At 61.2% G+C, this 17,829-nt stretch overlaps 3 protein-coding genes across 3 annotated transcripts in view; 2 read left to right on the forward strand and 1 right to left on the reverse strand.

Moving 5' to 3' along the window:
• ZNRF1 (zinc and ring finger 1) lies at window positions 1–11,974 on the forward strand (the record flags this gene model as incomplete). The annotated part of the gene is given in 5 exon segments (XM_021408909.1): window positions 1–504; window positions 10,446–10,541; window positions 10,873–10,978; window positions 11,063–11,153; window positions 11,279–11,974. Coding segments are annotated over 4 exon segments (678 nt in total). The 3' UTR covers window positions 11,121–11,153; window positions 11,279–11,974.
• LDHD (lactate dehydrogenase D) lies at window positions 12,484–16,382 on the reverse strand. Its single transcript, XM_021408907.1, has 11 exons — window positions 16,254–16,382; window positions 16,056–16,168; window positions 15,840–15,981; window positions 15,624–15,765; window positions 14,539–14,698; window positions 14,272–14,471; window positions 13,497–13,625; window positions 13,228–13,355; window positions 13,054–13,144; window positions 12,872–12,983; window positions 12,484–12,796 (listed from the first exon to the last, which is right to left on the reverse strand). Exons 1-11 carry the CDS (start codon window positions 16,314–16,316, stop codon window positions 12,631–12,633), a joined length of 1,446 nt encoding a protein of 481 aa, XP_021264582.1. The 5' UTR covers window positions 16,317–16,382; the 3' UTR covers window positions 12,484–12,630.
• LOC110404514 (breast cancer anti-estrogen resistance protein 1-like) overlaps window positions 16,813–17,829 on the forward strand; it is a 2,807-nt gene continuing 1,790 nt past the window's right edge. The window contains exons 1-2 of the mRNA XM_021408882.1: window positions 16,813–17,474; window positions 17,665–17,826. Coding sequence (XP_021264557.1) covers window positions 16,851–17,474; window positions 17,665–17,826 — 786 coding nt within the window. The 5' untranslated portion in view covers window positions 16,813–16,850. The remainder of the gene's footprint in view (window positions 17,475–17,664; window positions 17,827–17,829) is intronic.

The raw sequence follows: 17,829 nt of genomic DNA on the forward strand, positions 1-17,829 counted from the left end.
CTTCCGCCGCCTCTCGCCGCCCGGCGCGGCCCCGTTCCCCGCGCGGGGGGGGCTGCGGCTCGGCTCCCTCCGGCCCCGCGCTGCCCATGGGGGGCAAGCAGAGCACAGCCGCCCGCTCGCGGGGCCCTTTCCCGGGGGTGTCGACGGATGACAGCGCCGTGCCGCCGCCGGGGGGGCCGCCCCCCTTCGGCCATTACCGGGCGGGCGGCGGCGGCGCCATGGGGCTGCGCAGCCGCTCCGTCAGCTCGGTGGCCGGCATGGGCATGGACCCCGCGGCCGCCGGAGCCGTCCCCTTCGGGCTGTACGGCCGCGCGGCGGGGGAGGCCGAGCGGGCCCCGGGCGGCGGAGGGCCGGGGACCGACTCCACGTACGCCCATGGCAACGGTTACCAGGAGACGGGAGGCGGTCACCATAGAGACGGGATGCTCTACCTGGGCGCCCGGGCCTCGCTGGCCGATGCGCTGCCCCTGCACATCGCGCCGCGCTGGTTCAGCTCGCACAGCGGTGAGTGGCGGAGCCCCGGCCCCTTCCCCTGCCAACCCTCGGTTCTTCCCAGCTCCCTCTTTTCCTGATATCACCCGGTCCCTTATGCAGGTTCCCACCTGTCCCGGTTCCCCCCGGCTTTGGCTTCCCCCATTTCCTGGTACCCCCAGTTTTCCCTGGTTTTCCACAGCCCCTGTCCACCCCCTTCCTCTGGATCCCTACAGCTCTGGCTTCCTCTTGTTCTCTGCTTTCCTCTCTCTCCCTCCAGCTGCTGCTTCCCCTCATCCCCAGCTTCCTCCATTTTCCCCTAGCCCCATCCCCTGGCTTCTCCCACTTCCCCCCCATTCACTGATTCTCCTCAGCCCTTTATGCAGGTCCACCCCCAGCTGACCCCTGTCCCAGTTCCCCCAGCCTTGGCTTCCCCCAGTTCTTACTAACCCCTGTTCCCTCCTTCCCTTGCTCCACCCAGCTCTGGCTTCCTTCATTTTTCCCTTGCCGCTTCCCCTGATTCCCCCTAGCTTTCCCCAGTTTCTCCTGGCTCCTTTCCCATGTTTCCCCCCATCTTCTGGTTCCCCCAAGCCTCATCTTTCTCCATTTTCTCCTGGCCCCTTCCTCCTATTTTCCCCTGGTCCCTTTCCCCAGCTCCAGCTCCCCCTGGCTCCTTCCCCTCACTCCCCTTAACCCCAGCTTTCCCCCAGTTTCCCTTGGCCCCTTTTCCTTGCTCCCCTCAGCTCCTGGTGGCCCCCAGCTTCACTGCTCATGGCCCTGCTGTCCAGTAAAGATTTGGGAAGGAGAGCTGCCCTGCTTTGCTCAACCCTAAATGATTCCTCATCTGCTCCTGGGATTGAGATTGGCACTGTGCAGTTGTGTCAAGGTCAAGGCGGGAAGGGGTGGTGGGAGGAGGAGGCTTCCTGCAGGGGAGATGTTCTGGCCCTAGGGATGTGCCATCCTCCCAGAACTTGAAGGGGGAAGCAGCCTTGAGATTGGTATGAGGGTGCTGGGGCTCGAGCCCTGGGTCTTGCAGACTGGCTGGAACTTGTGCTGATTTTGGAACTGTATGTGGAGGTGTCAGGGAGGGACAGCAGTTCTCATGCCTCAGGTACTGGAAAAAGGCACTTGAAAACGTGATGTGGGAATTTTTCTCCTTTGTTTCACCTGATAAAGGGCCAGGGAGAGGCTGGAGCGGGTTTCCTTGTTCCAGCCAGCTGGCACTGTTATGATGTCGAGGAGGAAGCAGAGGAGGAACTGCCTGCCTCGTGGGGCTGGGGAACCAGCTGGGTGCTCCCACAGGAAATGTGTGGGGCCGAGGGAGGGGCGGGATTGCCCCCCCACTAACCCCCAGGGCTGGATGGTGGTGGGTGTCCCGGTGCCTGGGAAGGGCTGTGTTGTGTGAGCGGGGCTGTGTCACTGACCCAGTTCTGGCTGGGCACAGGGAACAAGGTGGGAGGTCCTCCCCTCCCTCCTGATGGAGGGAAGTCATTTCAGGGATGTCTGCTTGCATTTCCTGGAATCGTGTGAGATTTCTCTCCCACCCTGTGCCTTTACTCCCTTTTCAAGAGTTCTCGACACATGATGTGGTCTGGGAATTTCATAATATGTCTTGGGACAGTACCTCATTTTCAGGAAGGCTTGAGGCTGAACTAGTGGGCGAGAGCAAAGTGCCAAGCAAGGCTCATGGGGCCCATTTTCCTACATCCATCTTGGGCTTTTTACCTTGGCCAGGCTCTGGGGGCTGCCTCTCTCAGCTGGAGCAGAGTTGTGCGGTACGGGATTCCCCAGACCCTGTTGATCCAGTGAAGCTGACAGCATGCAGCAGGGGACACTGCTCCTGCAAACTTTATGCTTCCGTGACCTTGTGCTGCTGCTTTCCTTTTAAATGCAGAAGGAAACTAAGGCACAGCATCCTTTGGGTATTCTGCAAGGGGAGAAGGACTCTGCTCCCTCCAGCCGAGGTTTGGGCAAGCCTGGTGCTGAAGGTTGTGCCGCAGGAACACCCCATAGCTGAGCTGTGCATAGAGGTGGTCGCTCGCAGGCTATGACGTTTCAGTGGTAGTTCTCAAACTACAATGCCAAGAGGCAAAAAGCTGATCGTAAAAATAAGCTGACTGCAAAATGGAGCAAGCTGTTTGCAGCCGCTGATGTGGATTGGTGCGATGCTGCTCAGTGGAGCCCGGTGCCCTTGGAGAATCGCAGTGCGGGCGGTGGGAGCCGCTGCGAGAGCCGTGGGTTTCTCTGGTGCCTCTTTTGGGGCCCTCTGAGAGTGTTTGAGCTGCGCTGAAGCACGCACAGGAGTCAGCGAGAGCTGTTCGGTCTGTGCCAAAGCCTCTCCTGGTGGTGTTTCTTCCCTGTTGCTAATTAATAGCAAAAGGATGCTTAACAACAACCATTTGGAAAACTTGTTGGAGCTTATTAAACTTCTGTGCTCTTCCGCTTAGTGTAAGAGGTTAATGGATCATCTGGAGACTGTGAGGGGAAGGAGGCCACCTTAGGATAGCAGGAATGTTAGCAAACCTCCCATGATTGCAGCAGGGCAGGCTGGCAGCATGCGCTCCTTCCCTTTTGCTTCCATCGACCTGCTCCACTCCATCAGCCCCAGAAAGTGCTTAAGCAGCAGCATGCCAGTAAATGGAGAGGAGCTTTGATGTTGCTGCGCGTGACTCTCCCTGCTCAGTCTGAAGGATGTCCTGAGGGTGGGGATGAGAAGACCCCTGGGCATGGCAAACTGAAGCAGGAGAATGTGTACCTGGGGAGCGTCTGAGCTGCCATGGTATGGGTCTGGAGAGCAGCTCCTGGTCCCACTCTCTCCTGCCTCTGCATGGGGAGGGAGTAACAGGGCTGCGGGTCTGGGTGCTGCTCATCTGAGCGCACGGGGACGGCTCTGTCTTGGGCTTGTTCTTCCAGCAGTTTGGGGGAAGCGCATCCTTTGGATCTCAGCAGGAAGACGAGGAGCCGCTTGGGATAAGGCGCTGTTGCTGCAACATGGTGCCCACAATAGTGGGTGTGTGGATTGGCTTGGTACTTCCTTGCTTTCTTTATCTGTGCTGCTAGGTCTGTGTCCCTCTGTCCCCCTCTCTGTGGGGACTGCACCTCTGTGGGTGAGTGGATCCTGTTTCCTGACGGGGATTTTCCTAGGCGTGTCCACCATTCAAGTGAGCGACGTAGCCGCTCCAGATCCACCTGAAACTGCTCTGGGGTTTCCATGTCTGCGTGGGGTTTCGTGCGTCGTGCTACTGGAAGATGACAAAGCAGCTTGTGCAACTTTGGAGTTCTCTTGGTTCCTGACCACCCTGTCCCTGCAGCTTTGTGATGGTGAGATCTCAGCAAAGCCCAGGCTGGGAGGAAGAATGCAAAGAAGACATGTGGCTCAACACCACATGTCTCCTGGGTTATGTGGTTCTCTTAGTACTGCTCTTGTTACTCATCTTCATCAGAGGATCTCGGGGAGTTTGCAGAGGCTGTAAGTAGCTTAAAGTTTATCTGGAAATCCCTCTCATCGCCCAAAGCCCTTGAGTGTTTGAAGCTCCAGCAAATCCGTATCTCCCTGTCAGCCAGCTAGCCCAGAGAAGTGCCTGGCTCATCCTTCTGCGCAGTGCCATCAAGGGTATCACAGCAACAAAGTGAGCTGTTTGTCCTGGATGCTGGGAGCAGCAAGGTCGTGAGGTCTTCTCTGCGAAGTGGGATGCTGCCTTCCAGCTGCACTGCATCCTTTGCCAGGCAGGTCTGCAGCCATGGATCCAGGAGGAAAGAAGCATTAAGTGGTGTTGGATCCAGCCCTGGGGTAAGGGCTCACTCGCTGGAGGAAGAGCTGAAGATGGATGGATGGATGGTGGATGCCCTGGCAAGGGGCATGCCTGTGGTGCGTCCGTGGTGGTTGTCTCACCAGTGGGTGAGACAGTGGGTTTCTCTGCAGAAACGTGCTGTGGCAAGCCTGGTTTTGCCAGTGGAAATTTCCAGAGGAGGTGTTCCTCAGACCATCTTCCAGTTGGTTTGGTGCTGGTGTCTGTTGGGGAAAAAAGTGCAGGAGTGATCCTGACAGCCCCCCAGGCCAGCAGTATTCAGTAGGGAAGTGCTGAGGACGGGACGGCTCTGCTGGAAGAAAGAAGCCTGGAATACCAGAAGGCAGGAAATTCAAGCATAGCTTTAATGCACACTAACAGCCTGGAGATGAAGTTAAGTGTGTCACTGCCGGCAGCGGTTGTTATCCTCCAGCTCTGCAGTGAGAGCCCTGCGGAATCCCTTGGCTGCCTTGCCTGGGTGCTGGTTACCATGTTAGCGGGCTTGGCTGGGCTCGTTCCCCTCTAACCCTGCACATAAATTGGAGCAGGAGAGCTGCATGCCCTCCCTCCTCTGTGTGTGCGTGCTCTAGAGATGCAGGAGCGATGCTCTCGTGCTCCCGGGCTGACCCACTTCCAGCCAGGATTGTCTTCCTGGCCTCTGACGTAACTTTATCCCATCCTGGTTTGTTTTGCTGACATATTTGTTCCAGCAAACAACCGTGAAGACTTCTCTTCGTTACTAATGTGCTGTTAGGGTTCCTCTCCCTCATTTGCTGGCTGGAGGATCAATTAACGTGGACATCTTCAATAGAGGAGTGGGCCTGGGGTTGGCAGCCGGCCAGTGGAGCTCTGAGAATCATGGGAGGACGCTGTAAAATGCTGAAAAAGACCCACTTGGGAAGGGGTAAAAAAAAAAAAAAAAGATAATATTTTCCTTTTCGATATAATCTGCTGTGTGCCAGATCAAGCAGCAGAACTCGTCATCTGAAGGAGCTCCCTGCGTAGGACTGACGCCAGGGCACCCACTGCTGCTGGGTGTCATCAGGGTGCATCTCACCCCTTGCTGTTGCTGTGCTGAAACCCCAGATGTGCTGAAACCCTGTGTTTGAATGAATGCAACCGGGCTTTCTCCTGATCTTCTCAGAAATGGAAATCCACGAGAACCAACGAGCGATTCACAGAAGTGAACGCTCCTGCTGCAGACGGCACCCGAGGAGGCTCTGGGCGCTGCGGAAGCCCCGGGGAGCTGCAGCAGCAGGAAGCTCTGTGCCTGGGGCCTCTCCTCATGCTGCTGCGTGGCGTTTCCGTGGGCAGAGCCCGGCCACCCGCGTTTCCTGCCTGCAGGGAGGGGAGCGTTCCTCTTGCTGCATTTCAGCCCTGGGTCAGGAGAAAAGTTGAGAGGTGCTGCGGCCTGCTGAGGCTCCTGCAGGGGCTGGGGCGTGGGGCCGGCTCTTTGCTCCTTCCCCTCCTGCCCCTTGGGCTGCTGGGCTCTCTCTGGAGCAGGACCGGAGGGGGAGTTCCAGCCTGCACGCACGCTCACGCAGCTGTGGGCCTCTCGCAGCAGAGGAGCGAGACCACGTGCTCTGCGCGGCGGCCTTGCAGGGGAGCAGTGGAAAGATTGACCCTTTTGCCGATTTTAGCAGGAATTTCCGGGGCCTGTGCTTCCCATCTGGCTTGCTGAGGCTGTGCTGGTAACAGAGAGACCGTCCCCTACCAGGCAGAGCAGTGGGACTGGGCCAGGCCCTGCTAAGGCACTGCAGCGTAAGGAGTTGAACCGAAGCTGCTCGGCACCGTTTCCATCCCTGGCAGGAAGGCTGGTGTGACAACGGCGGTATTTTTAGAGGCCCAGCTGCCTGCAAGGCACGAGGAGGAATGCAGCAGTGGGGGCTTTGGAAGGGCTTCTGCCTGTGCCTCCAGCCTGCCCCTCCCTCCGGGGTCTGATACCTCCCCCCCACGCAACCCCATGCGCTCAGTTGGCAGCAGCTGCGTGCTCAGGGTTGGTTTGGATGAGTTTTGGGTGATGGGGAGTAGGGAGCAGCTCTCTGGGGGCTCAGGTTTGCAGCCTGGGGGCTGGGAGATAGCCAGGAGGTCCCACATCCCCCACGGCCATGTGTTTCTGGCAGCTCTGTGGGCTTAAATCCTGGAGAACTGCATTAGAGCCTGATATGGTAGGGCCCTGGGGGTGGGTTTTTGGAAAAGGCTGTTGAGGGAAAACCTGCGTTTCTTGTGATTCAGGAGCCTTGCTCTTCTAGCAGTGGAGCTGTGTTTTGTCGGAAGTGCTGCAGTGGAATGAGGTCCACCGTTCAGACCATCCATCAGAGGCCTCTGTACAGCTGTAACTGGGGAGGATGAGGGGAGGTTGTCCCTATCCATGTGGCTTAAATTCCCTTCTGGAGGGAGATGGAGCTGCCCTTCTGCCTTGGGTGCTGTGGGGGAGCATTCCATGGGGCACAGAAGTGGGTGTCTCGGGTGCTGCATGGCAGCTTGAGCCCATTGCTGCCTCCCGAGGTGTTGCCTCACTGGTAGATGCTCACAGTCAGCGCATCTCCTTCTCACATGAAATATTCTGGAGGCAAAAAGCAGTCTCACGAGCTGGCCCTTTGGATGCAGGACTCCTCTGCTTCGCATTGCCGTTCTGGGGAATGCTAAAATTAGCTGTGTGCTATTCCTTAGGCAGCCTGTTCCCAGCGCCGGGGGTGTTCCTGCGGTAGAGCAGGGCTGGCTGGGAGGCAGGGGGACCTGCAGGCTGCCATTCCCAGTGCGTGCTGGAGGGAGCACGGTGTGGGGTGTGGGAAGGAGATACCACCTGTGACATGGGGACTTCTGTTCAGAAAGTGTGACTGCAGCCACTTTTGTGGCCTTCTGTGCATGCTGCCGCCCGGCACCTCTGCTGAGTGTCCCACCTCCGTCCCCCAGGAAGGTGGGATGCTTCCTTCCCACCCTGGCCCTGCCTTTCTGGCTTTCTCCACCTCCCTGCAGCCATGAATCAGGAGGAAGGATGCCTGTGTGGCCCTCAGGAATGAGGCTGGAGCGCTCGGCTCCTTCCTGCCTACGTGTCCCCGCTCACACGCACCCCATGCTGCCACCCACACTGCCATGGCACGGTGGGCACTGGGCACCCTGCGTCCTGCGGGGCTGTGCTGGGTGGGTGCTGAGCCAGGGGCTTCTTTAGCCATGTATCAAAGTGGTTTTGGCATTCGCTTGTTAGGCAGGAGCTCAACCAAGGGTGCTTTCCAGCCATGTGGCCGTTCCTGTGGCACTTGGGAAGCTGTGGCCAGGTGTTATATACCAGCCTGGAGGCCGGAGGCCAGTGGGGCCTTGCGTTCACAGTGGGACCCATTAGTTCCCTCATTTCTCCTGCCTGGCCACATCCTCACCTGATGCAGGGCAGCTCACTTTGGTTGGAAATGTGCCTTTGCCCTCCCAAACCCCAGGGTGATATGGTGGTACTTTTGGCACTGTCGGGGTTAACTATGGGGCATTTTCAGTGCTTTTAGGACCCGCTGGAAGCTTCAGAGGTTCCCAGCTCTGCGCTGCCAGGCTCTCTAAAATTAACCATGTAACTTTCCTAAAAATACTCTGAGGGCAGTAGCCCCTGGAGAGCCGCTTGCTCTCCAGTGAGTGCTGCTTGCTCATGGTTTCTAGAGCGAGCCATCGGAGAGATGAGGTCACCCAGCAACGTGTGCCTCACAGCCCTGGAAAGCCCTCGTCTTCCTCAAAGCCTCCTGCGGGATGCCCTGTCCTCAGACCCCCTGCTGATGGGGTGCAGTGGGGTCCTGTGGCATCCAGGCCAGGGTTGGTGCTCAGAGCCCATCCTGAATCTCCGGGGCCTGGGGAGCCTCCCCTGAGCCTCCTGGTGGGAGGAATTGCTGAGCCCTTCCCCTCCTCCTTTTTTTTAAGGTGTGTGGGAGGAGGACGGAAAGGGCTGTGGGAGGAGGAGGGAGGGAGGGAGGGAGCTGAATTTTCCATGAGCAGCTGTCTAAACGTCATCTCCTGTATTGCTCGGGCTGGCAGCTCCAGCAGGATGCATTAATGAGGGTTTTGGGGAACATGTAAATACCATGGCTCTGCACGGGGGCTGACTCCGAGCCCCAGCATCCTTCACAACAGCTGGAATGCAGGCAGATACTCCAGTGCGATGACCCACACAGAAATGGCCCCAATGGCTCCATCCACCTGCTCCCCAAAATGTCACCTGGCAGTGGGGTGAAGCCCTTCCCCTGTGGGTCGCCGTGTCCGCAGCCCAGCCCCTCAGGGTGCCCCTCGCCCATGTTTGGGGCCAGCTGTCCTCCTCGGAGACCCCCGAGAGCATCACCTCTGCCTCCGCCAGCTGCTCTCGCCATGCCAAGCATTTGTGCCGACAGCTGGGGTGCAGCACAGCCCCCACCCTGCAGCCTTCTCGTGCTCCTCGCTGCGCTCCAGACAGGGGGGATTCGTGCCATTTCATGATGCTTTTTTTTATTATTTTTCCTCTCATAAAACACAGAGCTTGGAAAGTCCTTGGCCCAGCCCAGCGCCGCTCGGGGGCTTCCTCCTGGGGTTTGTGCCCTACATTTGGGCAGCACCCCGTGTCCTTGCCCTGGGGTCACGGGTGGGAGGGCTGCACGTCTCTCTTTGCCCTGCTCGCGCGTCTCAGAGGGTGCTGCTGGATCTGGAGCAGCCGTTTAAAATAGCACATCAGCACAGAGCAAAAGGGGGGACCGCAGCTTTGCCGGTGCCAGTGCTGGAGAAAACGAGGTCTCACGGAGACACGGCCCTTCCCGGCAGCTCGCTCCAGTTCAGGAGCAGCCCGGGGACATCACGGCTGACAATGGGGCTGGTGCAGGAGGGACGGGGCTGGCGGTGCCCGGTTCAGCCAGGGACGGGAGCGCGTCCCACGCGGGGAGCGGGCTGGGAGGCTATCTGAGCCCTCGCTATAAATACACCGGCAGGGTAAACACTCGGGAGAGGAAAAAATGCTATTTAAGCCAACGGGAGCTGCTGCCACGAGGTACGAATTGGTCAGGGGTAAATTTAGGCTGGCGATGAGATGGCAGATTGCGATGGCTCCCGGCTACGGCCCATCCAGCTCTGGCCTGGGCTCCTTTGGGGAGCAGGGAGCAGTCCGTGCTTGCCTCCGCCACTAACGAGGGCTCAGGTGCGGGGCAGTTCTCACACTGAGCCCCCTCCGGCCGGAGCCACGCACACTCTCTGTTCCAAGGACCCCAGAACCCCCCAGCCCCATCCGCTCGGTGGCAAACAAGAACTTGATTCATCCTCGGATAATTTGTGTACGTTCCCTTTCTTTCCCAAACAGGCTTTGCATATATATGAAAAAAGCTCTTAAGCGGCACTGCAGTCAAACCTGATCTGCTTTTAGAAGCCGGGTCCTTATGTTACCCTCTCCCTCTCTGCAGGCGGGGATTGCTCGGCATTCTGGTGCAAACCTGCGGCAATGGCTGCACGCCTTGGGCTACATCTGCTCGAGCTCAGGGCTGGATGTGGAGTGCACCGGGCACCTGCAGTTCTGCTGGGGCTGTGCTCCAGGTTGTGCCTGTTTTGCTTGCAGCAGTGTGCGTGTGCTGTAAGGCAGAGTAGAGTGCTGACAGGGTGCTGAGCTGTATCCCCTTGTTAGGAGGTGCCTCTGAGGAGCTGGAAGGAGGCAAAACCATCAGGGTAACGCGCTTCACAAATGGCTTGTAGCTGCTCTCGGTGAGCACAGAAAGGGGACAGAGCGCTGGAGTGTGCTTAGAGAGGGATGGGGGAGAGGGATGAGCCATGCAGTGGATGAAACTGGAGACCGGCAGAGCTCAGAGTGGTGTTGGGGGCCTTTGGGATGTGGAATGGCTGCAGGCGTCTCCTGGGTGGACAGAGCTGGCTGTCACTGCGGGGGGATGACGCGTCCCCGGGTGCTGTGTGCTCCTCGCCCTTTAATGCCTGGGAGCAGCTGGGGCCACGTGTGCTGCACCTTGGCTGGCTCCCCTGCCCTCTGCACAGGGCTGGGGGACGAGTGGCACGCCGGCTGGGTGGCTGTCCCCGCGCTGGCTCTGCAGAGCACCCGGTGCAGGATGAGCGTGCAGCAGGCAGGCGCGGCGTGGGGGCAGTGGCACCATGCAGGTGGGGGCCCCTCTGTGCTCCCTGGGACGCGCGTTGGGCTCTCCTTCCTCCCCCCTGGCTCAGGAGCTCTTCCTTCCGCTCTCCTTCCAGGTTTCAAGTGCCCCATTTGCTCCAAATCCGTGGCTTCTGACGAGATGGAAATGCACTTTATCATGTGTCTGAGCAAACCTCGCCTCTCCTACAACGGTAAGGGCTGCGTGGGGACACGGGGTCCTGCTGGCGTGGGGACGCTGTGAGCGGGCAGAAGGGTGCAGGCAGGGGCTGCAGCGTGCCAAGAGGGCTGCGCTCCAGCTGCTCGCTGTCCCCGCTGCTTTTCCTTGGGACCCTTTGTAGCGCAGCCCTGTGCTGCTCACCACGGTGTGCTGTGCCCAGCGGGGCGTCCCTTCCTGGTATCCTGCCCAGCGAGGGTGAGGGCAGGCGGGGTGAAGCCCGGCTCAGTGGGGAACGTGGGGATGAACCTCGTCCCGGGCAGGGACACACCGCCTATGTGTCACCGGTGCCCTGTCCTCCCCTCCAGACGACGTGCTGACCAAGGACGCCGGCGAGTGCGTGATCTGCCTGGAGGAGCTGCTGCAGGGGGACACGATAGCCAGGCTGCCCTGCCTCTGCATTTATCACAAAAGGTACAGGGAGCTGGTGGCGGCCGGGCGGCAGGGGTAGCTCTGAGCTCGGCGCCGCGTGGTGCTGACCTGCTGCTGTCTCCCCAGCTGTATAGATTCCTGGTTTGAAGTGAACAGATCTTGCCCAGAGCATCCTTCTGATTGACCTGCTGGGCGTGCTTGCTGACTTCTCTCTAAGGTGAGCCCGCGGCAGGGTGGGGAGCAGGGGGTGAGAAGGGCTGCGTTGTGTGAGCTGGCCGTGGTGCTGTGCTCGTTGTGCTGGTGCTGTGCACGCTGTGCTGATGTGGCCTCATCTCTTCTCAGGGCACCTTGCTACCTGCTGTACCTCCTCTCCCCGTCCCACCCGCCCCACCTGGACTTTTGGGCTGACATTGAATTCCTCAAAGAAGACGAAAAATCAAAAAAAAACAAAAAAAAAACCCGGAAACTTGAACCCACTCGGGACAACGGCGATTTTTTTTATTTTATTTTATTATTTTTATTTCTCGTCTTTTAATTTAAAGATTGAAAAAAAAAAAAAACAAAAAACAAAAAACAAAAAAAACGAACCGCAGCACCAAACCACGGAACATCCAGGAGAGACAGTGTGAGAAGAGTGGAGCGACCCGCCCTGCCTCCGGCCACGAGGAGGGATCCAGCACCGAGGGAGCCGCCGCCGTCCTCGGCCCAGCCCTGCCATGATGTTTGGCTTTTCTCCCCGCGTGGAGCGGCGCTGCCGGGGACCGCCGCCAAACGGAGCACGCGGCACTTCTCACCGGCACCGGGCTCGCCTGGCGCCCGCGGGCTCTGCTCGGTTTTTGCACTGACTACACGGGAATTTCCTCCTCTCTCCCGTCTCCCTTTTGGAGATCTCCAGCCCGGCCCCGGCAGCGCGTGACGGGGACTCTGCCCCACGCCGGGAGCGGGACCGCCGCTCTGCCCCATAGCGGGGTCTGTCTTTCAAGTGTTTACAAGGAGAAAAAGAAAAAAGGAAAAAAAAAACAAAAACAAAAAACAAAACAAAAAAAAAAACAGAGAAAACCGACAAAACCAAGAAAAAAAAAATATTAAATGAAGCTTCGTGTTGACTGGCGTGTTCTTCGATTTGAGCTTCCCTGCCCCGGTGATGTTTACAGACTGGTCACTCTTTAACTCAGCTATAACCACTCAGAGACTGGACAGCCGCAGCATCCCCGCCCCCCCGCCGTTGCCAAATCCTCCCCTCCCCTCCTTCCCGTTGCCTTCGGGCCGGACCCTGTGGGGAGGGGACCCGGGGGGCCTCCTTGGGCCCCGCCAGCGGCCGGCAGGTGAGGACCCCCTGTTTTCTGGCCGTGCCCCCATCCCCGTCCCCTCCTGGCGCGGCGGGCGCGTTGTCGTTGGTGAGACCTCCCCTGCCGGTGGCCGTGCCCCCGCGGGAAACGTTTCTGTATTTATATATTAAAAAAAAAATGGGGGGGGGGGAACAAGTTCAGAGCTTGGGGGAGCTTCCTTCATTAGTCAAGGTGTTTTGATATGGTATTAAAACAATGTTCAATAAAATATTCACTGTTATTTTATTTCACTGGCATTCTTGGTGAAGCGGGGGACCACTGAGGGGGTACCAGAGCCCCCCCCCCAGGTCCCCAAAAAGTGGGAGGACGGGTGGATGCGGTGCCCCTTGCCGTGGGTCGGGGTGCTCACAGCACCTTGCCGGGGTTCATCAGGTGGAGGGGGTCCAACGCGTCCTTGATGCGGCGCATGGCCTCCAGCCCCGCGGCACCCAGCTCCTCGCGCAGCAGCGCCCGCTTGCCCAGCCCCACGCCGTGCTCCCCGGTGCAGGTGCCGCCCGCGGCCAGCGCCCGCCTGGGGATGGGGACACGGCTGTCGGTGGTGGGGCCGTCCCAGGAGCCCCGTGCCCGCCCGGTGCTGCAGCCCCACCTGCCCAAGCGCTCGGCGAAGTCGTGCACGCGCTGTGCCTCATCCGGGTCGTCGGCACGGAAGACAAGGATGCAGTGGAAGTTGCCATCGCCCACGTGTCCCACCATGGGGCCTGCGGGGACGGAGGTGAGCGGGGCTTGGGGCATGGCACCTGGGGGGATGGCGGCGGTGGTGCTGCTCACCGGTGAGGCCGGAGTCCCGCAGGTCCCGCTGGGTCTCCAGCACGACGTCGGGCAGGCGGGAGATGGGCACGCAGACATCGGTGGAGTAGCCCTGGATGGACAGGGCAGGACGTGGTGCCAGGAGTGCGCACAGGGATGGGGACGGGGAGGGGACGCGGTGCTGCCAGACCTCACCTGGCAGCCGGGCCGCAGGGCCAGGGCGGCAAACCAGGCGCTGTGCCGCGCAGCCCAGAGCCGCTCACGGTCCTCCACCGCCTGCGCCCAGGCCAGGACAGAGCCACCGTGCAGCTGCACCAGCTCCTCTGCAGCGGTGGGAGAGGGTGCCAGGGTGGTGGGGGCCACGGCAGCTGCCAGTCACCACCCCGCACCCAGGACTCCACTGTGCCCCCACCGCGGGCATCCCTCCCCATCGCAGATCCCCCCTTCCCCATCCCTGTCCCTACCCGCCTGCTGCTGCTGCTCGGCCAGGCCGCGCTGGGAGCCGTGCAGCTCCAGGAAGAGCATGGCCGCCTCCGGCAGCTCCAGCCGGCTGTAGCGGCTGCAGGCGCCCGCCATCACCTCGTCCAGGAGCTCTGGGGGGAGGAGGCAGCTGAGGACACTGGTGAGGTTGTCCCGTCCCCATCCCCTTCCCATTTCTACACTCCTTCCCATCCATGTACCATCCCCATCCCATTCCTGTCAGTGTAACCATCCTCACCCTGTTCCTGTCCCATTTGCATCCCTGCTGCTTTCTCGTCCTGTCCTCATCCCTGCCTCATCCAAATCTCACCTATGCCCCCATCCCTCTTCATCTTCCAGTCCCATGTCTATTCCCAGTGCACAGAATCATAGAATCTTTTGTGTACGAAGGGACCTTAAAGGCCGTCTGCCCCCACTCCCTGCACTGAGCAGGGACACCCACAGCTCCATCAGTGCTCACAGCCCCGTCCCCTGACCTTGGCTGTCTGCAGGGACGGGGCACCACCACCTCTCTGGGCAGCCTGTGCCACTGCCTCACCGCCCTTAGTGCAAAGAACTTCTTCCTTATCTCCAATCCAAATCTCCCCTCCTTCAACTTGAAACCATTTCCCCTTGTCCTACCACAACAGCCCCTGCTAAAGAGTCTGTCCCCTTCTTTCTTACAGCTCTAAAGAGATATCGAAAGGCCACTATCAAGGCTCCCCATCCCCATCCCTGTTCTCATCCCCATCCCACCCCCTCCCTCCCAGCAGCACCCACCAATACGTGCCACGGGCACGGCCGCCTGCAGCACCTGCACGGTGCAGCCCACGGCGTCCCGCACGCTGGGGAAGGTGCAGGCAGCAGCGACCACAGCCTCAGGCAGGGGGTGCAGGCGCAGCGTCGCCTGTGTCAGGAAGCCCAGGGTGCCCTCAGATCCCACGAACAGGGAGGTCAGGTCGTAGCCAGCCGCGCTCTTCCTGTGCAGGGAGAGGTGAGTGGACGCCGGGCGGCCCCAGCTCATTGCCCCATTCCATCGCCCCGTACCTGGCGCTGCGCCCAGGCCCGGCGGTGTGCAGCAGGCTGCCGTCCGGCAGCACCACGCGCAGGTTGAGCACGTTGGGCCGCATGGTGCCGTAGCGCACAGCGTTGGTGCCGGAGGCGCCCGTGGCCGCCATGCCGCACAGCGAGGCGTCCGCCCCAGGGTCTGCAACAGGGCGAGGGGACCCAGTGTGCCCAGGGTTTAGCAGCACCGCCAGCACGTGTCACCCCTGGGGCTGGGAGCCCATGGGACCCCACCACCCCCAGCCCTTGGGCACCCCCACCCCATGCCTGCCTCTAATGCGCTGAGTGTTCCCCATGGCACCCAGCTCTAGGGGCACCTCCAGCGCCCCCAGCACCCCCAAGCAGCCCAGAGCCACCCGGCCCTGCCAGCATGCATTGTCTCGTGGTACCCTTGGCCCCATGGGCACCTCCATCCACCCCCATGCTCCCAGCACCCTTGGCTACATAGGCAACCCCAGTGCTTCTAGTGCTCTCTGTGCTCCCAGTTCTTCCCAGCAGCCCCAGACATGCCAGTGCTCCCACCACCCTTGGCCCCATGGAATATCCCAGTGCTCCCAGCACTCCAAGATCTCCCCAGCCATCTCACTGCTCCCAGTGCCCTTGTCCCTATGATATGGCCTCCCAGTGCTCCCAGCACCCTTGGCCACATGGACAACCCCAGCGCTCTCATTGCTTCAAGTTCTCCCCAGCAGCCCCAGCCATCCCAGGGCTACCAGTGCTGCCGGTACTCCTAGCTGCATGGAATACCCCAGTGCTCCCAGTACTCCAAGTTCTCCTCGGACACCCCAGTGCCCCCAGCACCCTTGGCCACATGGGCCAAGTGCTCCAGGTTCTCTGCAGCCATCCTCAGCCCTCCCAGAACACCCAGAACCACAGTCCCTATGGGAAGCTCTGCCATCCCAGTGCACCCAGCGCACCCTGTACCCTTGGCCACACGGACAATCGCAGCGCTCCATGTTCCCCCCACCAGCCCCCGCCATCCCATTGTTCCCAGCACTCCCAGTGCTCCCAGCACCCCCTTGGCTCAGCCCTGAGTGCCACCCCACGCTGCCCAGCACCCTCTGTACCAACGGGGAACCAGAGCCCGGTGCCACGCAGATAGGCATTGAGGGCCTTGCGGGTGACGCCAGGCTCCACCGCCACCGAGAAGTCCTCGACGCTCAGCTCCGAGATGGCGGCCATGCGGCTCAGGTCGAAGCAGACGCCGCCCTGGCACAGCACGGCATGGCACGGGCAGCAGCGGGCAGTGGGGAGGGGGGGTTAGGGGTGTGGGGTGCACGTACCTGCACGGCGTTGACACCGCCCTCCAGGCCGGTGCCAGTGCCAAAGGGCACCATGGGCACGCGGTGCCGGTGGCAGAGGGCCGCCATCTCCTGCAGCTGCTCCACGTCATGGGGCCACACCACGGCATCGGGGGGCGCGCACCTGGTGGGGGGCACCGTGCTCATCGCCGGTCCCATGGCGCAGCACAGCCCCACGGCATGGCCCCCCGGCCCCACCTGTGCATGGACTCGTCATGCCCGTGCTGCTGCCGCACCGCCGCCGCCACCGAGACGTTGGGGTCCCCCGCCACGGCACGCAGGGCCTGCAGCAGGCCGGGGGGCAGCGGGCGCTGCGGGAGGGGGGGGTCCAGTCAGTGCATGGGTGCTCTGGGTCAGCACGTGAGAGGACCCCTCGCAGCCCCCGTCCCAGCCCACCTGGCTGCAGCACCCGCGCCGCCCCACAGCCCCCGCCAGCCGCAGTGCGCGCCGCAAGGCCATGGTGGGGCCTGGATCTGCGCCCAGGGCTGCGCCTGGCCCCGTGCTCCCCAGTCCCCTCCCGCCCGGCGTTAAGGTGGCTCCAGGCACTGTGCTGCAGCCTGCACAGCGTCATCTGGCTGCGTGCACACAGCCTTGCCCTGTGCGTACGGACCAGAGTGCAGTGTGTGCGCCTGGTGGGCCCCGCACCACTGCAGCCAGGTGTCCCCACAGCAGGCACAACCCCTGTCTCCTTCCAAATAGATGATCCTGAACCCAGCCTTGTGTCCTCATGCCCAGCTGTGTGCCCCCATACAAACCCAGGCGTCCCCACACCTCCATTGGTGTCCCCATGTCCACAGCCACGTTCTGCACCCAGCCAGCCAGGCCCATTTCAGGGCTGCAGCAAGGACCCAAAGACACGCTGGAGGAACAAAGCTTTATTTGGGGGCTCAGTTGGCTGCCACCATGGAGTCGATCCATTCGCGGAGCTCGGTGACGCGAGCATAGACACCGGGTGTAGAGGTGGAACAGGTGCTGCTGGACTTGGACTCTGCCATGGAGATGCTGGCCAAGCTCCAGCTCGGCGTCGGCAGCGCCGTCTCCTGCCTCATGTCCTTCATCAGCAGCAACTGGCGCAGCCCCGAGCACATGGAGGCCAACGCTGCCAGCATCCACGGGGCGGCCGAGGGCGTGCAGACGGCCCTGCGGGAGCTGCTGGAGTTCGCCCGGGGGGCGGTGGGCAACGCCGCCCAGGCCTCGGACCGCTCGCTCTACGCCAAGCTCAGCAAGCAGCTGCAGAAGATGGAGGAGGTCTACCAGGCCCTGGGGCGGCACAGCCAAGCGCTGGATGCGTGCCACTGGGCCCCTAACGCCTTGGTGGCCGGCAAGCCGGGCACGGATGACTTGGAGCTCTTCGTCATGTACTCGCGCGGCGTGCCCGATGACACCAAGCAGCTGGCCTCCTTCCTGCATGGCAACGCTTCTCTCCTCTTCAAACGGACAAAGCCGGCGCCCGAGGGCAACGGCCACGGGCCCGCGCACCCCTCTGACAAGGCCAGCAGCATCCAGTCGCGGCCCCTGCCCTCCCCACCCAAGCTGCTGGCACAGGAATCGCCCGAGGGCCCCTACGAGAACCATGAGAGCGGCTGGATGGAGGACTACGACTACGTGCACCTCCAGGTGGGCGCGGGCTGGGGGCACCCTGCAGCACTGGGTGCCGTGGATGGGCTTTGTGTCTCCTCACCCGGGTCTTGTTTTCCCCCTCCTGCTGCAGCTGTGGGAACAGGGTGTCCTGGTGCGGGGCTGGGGGAGCTCAATCCCGGCAGGGTTTGTGGTCTGCCCCCTTCTCACGCCCCTTCCTTCCCTTCAGGGCAAGGAGGAATTTGAGAAGACGCAGAAGGAGCTTCTGGAGAAAGGCAACATCATTCGGCAGAGCAAGGACCAGCTGGAGCACCAGCAGGTAATGGGGCTGGGGGGTGGGCACAGCTCAGCAGGGACCCCAGGCTGGGGAGGGCAGCGGGGTTGGGCTCCTGTG

The sequence above is a fragment of the Numida meleagris genome, chromosome 10 (assembly GCF_002078875.1).
Source record: "Numida meleagris isolate 19003 breed g44 Domestic line chromosome 10, NumMel1.0, whole genome shotgun sequence".
Taxonomy (NCBI): Eukaryota; Metazoa; Chordata; class Aves; order Galliformes; family Numididae; genus Numida; species Numida meleagris.